Source organism: Solanum lycopersicum, chromosome 9 (genome assembly GCF_036512215.1).
Source record: "Solanum lycopersicum chromosome 9, SLM_r2.1".
Classification (NCBI taxonomy): domain Eukaryota; kingdom Viridiplantae; phylum Streptophyta; class Magnoliopsida; order Solanales; family Solanaceae; genus Solanum; species Solanum lycopersicum.
In genome coordinates, this window is record NC_090808.1 from 61,574,259 (window position 1) to 61,579,673 (window position 5,415).

Genomic DNA, 5,415 nt, shown 5'->3' on the forward strand with positions numbered 1-5,415 from the left:
TATTAATTTTATACAAATACCTATCGATTTCTACATAAATAAATATATTTCATAACGAAGTTAATAGGCGCTCGAGCACCCGGCGAACACCATGTGGGTCCGCCCCTGGTTGAACTGCTATTCTTAGGCCGTTAATTAAAGGATCAGTATGTCCTAACTAATTTAACTCTCTAGCCTGTTATGATTGGATTGAATTGTGTCAAATCATTTTGACAAGTATTGATGTGAATGAGAAATTGAAATTTTGAAGTTAAGTTTCTTTTATAGAAATTTTCTCCCTTATTGATGATGTAAATTGGAAAGGAAGACTAGTATACTTATATAGAAAGTTTTTTCTCATGTTGTTGTCGTCGCTCAACTTCAACTTCGATCTGATTGATAGATAATATTATTTCCACAAAAAATATACATTGAATTCAAATTTACAAAAAGAAAATTGAATCTTTATGTTATTTGATTACATTATCTTTTAAGTGAGATAAAATTGAAGATGTTTAAGGTAAAGATAGAATTCTATGATCTACGATATTTTTTCTAAAACAAGTTTCTGTATTTCCAACATTTTGAACTTTATTGATTTACTATCTTTTACACAATTTACCAACAATACACAACCCTCTTTTCTTCTGCTTTTTCCTTACAACTTATGAATCTTTGCAAGTCTAGTAGTGATCATTTTTTAATACATTAAAAAATCTTATAAATAAACGTTAGACCAACGATCTATATCTCTTGTAAATTATTACAAAGTGTTATACGGTAGTTTAATAAGTTATTAAGGTTCATAAATACATATATAAAACATTTGACATGAATCTTATATTATCTGATAGGTTAAGTTCCTAAGTACTATTAATCCAACTTCTTAAAATAGGGACAAATTAATTAAATTAACAGAAAAACTTTTCTTTGTACACAATTTCCATATTTAAGTCCCCACTCTTTTGGTACGAAATAAAAAGAAATGTGTATCATATAAATTGAAACAAAAGTGATAATTTATTATAATCCAATCTTTTCAAATCAGCCAATACTCATATTAGTTCTCCCTAATATAATAATAGCATGAAGGATATATAATTACCAATACACATTACTCTTTAACGTGACTCAAATCTTCAATTCACTAATAAATTAGTCAGTGGCGGATTCAGGATTTAAAGGTTGTGGGTGCTCACTTCCAAGCGTAAAATTCGCTGAAAAAATAAATGCTTACTAACAGGATTTGAACACTGGCCAATGGCTTTATGCACCTCTTATTGAGGAGGTTTAAACCAGCTCACCCACAATTCCTATTGTTGTGTGGGTGCTCATTTAAATTATAATATCATATTTTCTGTATATATATATAAAAAAATTTGAAAATCAATAGGTGCTCGAGCACCCGCGTCTGGCTTACTGAGTCCGCCCTTGAAATTAGTGTCAGTATTCTCCTTTTTGTGTTGTTAATTGTTCAATATAATTATTTCCCCTCTTTTTTGGATTAGTTTGTTTCGTGCATTTTATGTTGTTTTCTACGTGAAATTAATTATAATACAAAAAATTTTTGTAATGAAATATTTGTTGTAAATGTAATCTCTCAAGGTTGAGTCGATGAAGTCATTATATGATGAATTTCTAACTAATTGTCTAAAGTGAAATTAATTTTTTTTGAATCAGAGCATCTGGAAAAAATAAAATCAAGCACTTCCAAATAAAAATAACTTAATTATTTTTCCTAACAATCTTTTCAATTGTAGATCCTTATTGAAATATCTAAAATAATGATCATCACATGCAAGTGTGCAAACTTATCAATTTCGAGAAAATAACTTCAATCAAATTGTAAAATAATTTCTAAAGTTCAAATAATCCATACATAAAGGGAAAAAAATAAAGATAGAATAATGCAATAGAAATAAATAAAAACAGATAAAAGAGAAGAATATTTGAACAGATATAAAGGGAGTAGAGTTGAAATTAAAATAATCAAGTGAGAAAATGAGACAAAGAAAATCTAGAAGAGGAAGAGAATTGAAACTAAAATATTGTTTAATGATGAAATGCAGAGACACAAAAAAACATTTTTTACTCTTGCATAAAGACACGTGGAGAAACATACAACACAAATCTAGAGGTTGAAAGCCAAAAGACAAATGCCAAAAATGTCATTAGCTTTCACTTTAATTAGCATTAAGCATGCATGTTGATACAATTTTAAAACCCACACTTCTAATATTAGTAAAAAGAAAAATGTTTGTTAAATATTATTTTTGCATTCTTCTTAAGTCCCAAACAATAATTAAGGAATAACGACATGCATAAACATATATTCCATGAATAAAAAAAAATAAACATGTGTGCCACTCTTTGTAAATCAATTCTTCCGTTTTTTTTCTTTTAATTATCTATTTGAGATCATTGTTAAAAACACATTTAAATTATATTTTTATTTTTAGCTTCATATCTAAACTATTGAAAGTTTGAGTTTCATACCTAAACTATTATTTTTTAGTTTGAGAAACACACCTCTCTCTTTTATACCAGTCTCATAATGTTATGTGTAACATATTCTCTCTCTTTTATTTTAAAGAATTTCCACATCACACTCCACATCAACAAAATATTCAACTTTGACCAAAAAAAAAATATTAGTATAGTTAAAATTAAAAATTAAAAAACTATTATAAAAAAATAATACTTTCTTTATAAAATAAAATGTAAAATATTTTTCTTACTCCACACCATTTTTTAAAATTTTTTATTTTGTTTAAATTTATTTTATAAAAATATTTCATTTTTAACTTCATCTCCTCCTCATCATCAAATACTAATTTAGATGTTATTTTATATTCTTAAAATTATAATCATCCCACTTAACCTTCGGCTTTCAAATTTTTTTCCTAGTGTTTAGATACACATATCAAAAATATTTTTTACTTGCCACCACAAGACTTTTATATTTTTAGTTGTTTATGTTATATTCGGTACACTAGTAGAAATTTTTTTCTAAAAAATATATGTACGTGCATTTCTAATACAAAAATAAGAAAAACGTAAAAAAAATAAAAATTAGGAGTGAAAAATTTAATAGGATGAGGTAGAATTTTTAAAATAAAAATAATATCAATTTCTATCCGGGGGGGGGGGGGGATGAAATATGAAATTTTTAAAAATATTTTATAAGTGATTTTTTTTTTAAAAGGATAAGGTTATCGCGGGGGAGGGGGTACGTGGAGGAGGTGGTGGAGTGAGATAAGAAAAATATATTATTTTTTTATATGGATAGTAATCTTTAATTTTTAATTAATATTACTTTTTTATCTAGATAAAATATTTTATCTATGTGAAATGCCATGTGTCAAAGTTTTTTCCTATAAAAGAGAAAGTGCACTACATACACCACTGAAGTGTGTTTTTTACTCTTATCTCTATATCAAAATTAACAGTTTCGCTTAGTTTAGCTTCAACAGGAATAATTCGAATTAATAAAAGATTCGAACAACGGCTCCTGATCTCTTCGGCTTGCGATGATAAATATTCGATGTAATTCCATAAGTGAAATCTGAAGAATATGGTGTATAGGAAGTTTTACTTTTATTTTGAAAAGATAGAGAGATTGTTTTTTATAAGTCATTGGCTCAAGCAAAGCATAAAAAAGAATCATGTAAAGCAAAGACAACTGTGAGAAATTTATAGAAAAAACAATATAGAAAAGAACAGTAGCAACAATAAATAATATGATAATTGAAGCCACAAAGACAATTAAATTGAACAATAAGATAGTAAGAGAGTAATCATAAGACTAATATTGTTAAGGAAAACAGACAACGGTCGATTACCTACTAACCTTCTATCCAAATCTTCGATCTTCTTATCTAGGTTCATGTCCTCGGTAAATAAGAAATATGTCATGTGTTGTAAATCATCTTTGTTTGGTACTTTTTCGGTCTACCTTTACTTCTCTTCATAAAGAGTAATATCTTATTCCTCCTCACTGATGCGTCTATGCATCTTTTTTCACATGTTCGAATCATATCACAATCTCGATTCTCTCTTTTTATCCATGGAAGTCAATATCACCTTGTCGAATATATCTTCACTTCTAGTTCTATCTCTCCTAAATCCTAATTAATCAAACATTCAATATAACATCCTCATTATTGTTACTTTCATCTTGTAAGTTCTGAACATACATATAATTTCTTGATCAACACTCCATCCAATACGAGATAGATCATTGATGATCGCTTTATTAAAACTTATGCTTGATGGCACATTCTCATCTTACAATATACTTATTTCTTGCTATATTCAAATCCCTAATTTGAAATGTTTCACTTGCGACTTATACAAATTAACTTCACTGGAGATGGTTAAATGTTTATAATTATGCAGAACTTATGTAATTAGAATTTAGTATTTGGGCTAATAAATTAAGGTTTCACATACAAATCTGTCATTTTAATTTCTTATTGTTGCCAATACGTTTATTTTATTTGGACACAGAGAACCACTTCCTTTTAATTAACTTAGGGGTTATCCTCTTAAATTATGATTACATATATATAAAGAAAGAAATGAGGATGATGAAAATACTAACATGAGATATAGCAAATTAGAGCAAGTTGGACGTAAAATTAAAGAAATTGGAAATAACAAGACAATAAAATGGTAATTAAGTAACAAATCAATAAGAACATTAATTTCAAGCAATTGGAAGCAATCTAAAACTTAGGACGTTTATTATCATGGCGATGAACTTGTGAAGCAAGAAGTTCGTCTAGAAGATTGTTATCCAAATACTCAAACTCAACCTTCTCTCCGTGATCATGTCTATCATCAGAAAAAGCAGAAGCAGAAGCCGAAGCAGAAGAAGAAGAGGACATGTTCATATTGTTCCCCATTGTAGATGGCGTGTTATAGCTTGGTCCAACACCTAGAGGTACATTAGTATTATTATTGATATGATAATGTCCATCATTAGGGAAGTTGAGAATGGCTTGATGACCCCTTAGAGAAAACGCGGCTCTATCATAAGCTCTAGCCGCTTCTTCAGCTGTTTCAAAAGTACCTAACCATAGACGTGCACCATTCCTATTAGGATCACGTATCTCAGCAGCATATTTACCCCATGGTCTTCGTCGTATGCCTCGATATTTGTTCTCTCTTCTCCCTCTTTGATCTTCGTTCTCCATCGACTTGGTCACCCTTTCTAAGTTTTTATTAATTTGTAGGTGAATATAATGTAACGTGCTAAAGTGTGTGTGGATGTTTAAGTGTATATATATGCATGGATATGACTATTATTTATTTTATTTTCAATAAATAGATAGATGTCGTAGTCATATTTGACCATTGACCGATTTTGACTTCTTCCACATAAAGGTTGGGGTTAGAGTCATGTGTGGCAACGAGGCTGATGGTGGCTTTCCT

The 5,415-nt window shown here is 28.8% G+C and overlaps 1 protein-coding gene across 1 annotated transcript; it reads right to left on the bottom strand.

Moving 5' to 3' along the window:
• Positions 1-4,706: 4,706 nt before the first annotated feature.
• ERF-B12 (ethylene response factor B.12) lies at positions 4,707-5,177 on the bottom strand. The gene has a single exon (XM_004247301.5). The coding sequence runs from the start codon at positions 5,175-5,177 to the stop codon at positions 4,707-4,709; it is 471 nt and encodes a 156-aa protein (XP_004247349.1).
• Positions 5,178-5,415: the final 238 nt, after the last annotated feature.

What these genes read in the sequence shown, in the direction of transcription:
- ERF-B12 (XM_004247301.5), bottom strand. Translation starts at nt 5,177, where the DNA reads ATGGAGAACGAAGATCAAAGAGGGAGAAGAGAGAACAAATATCGAGGC.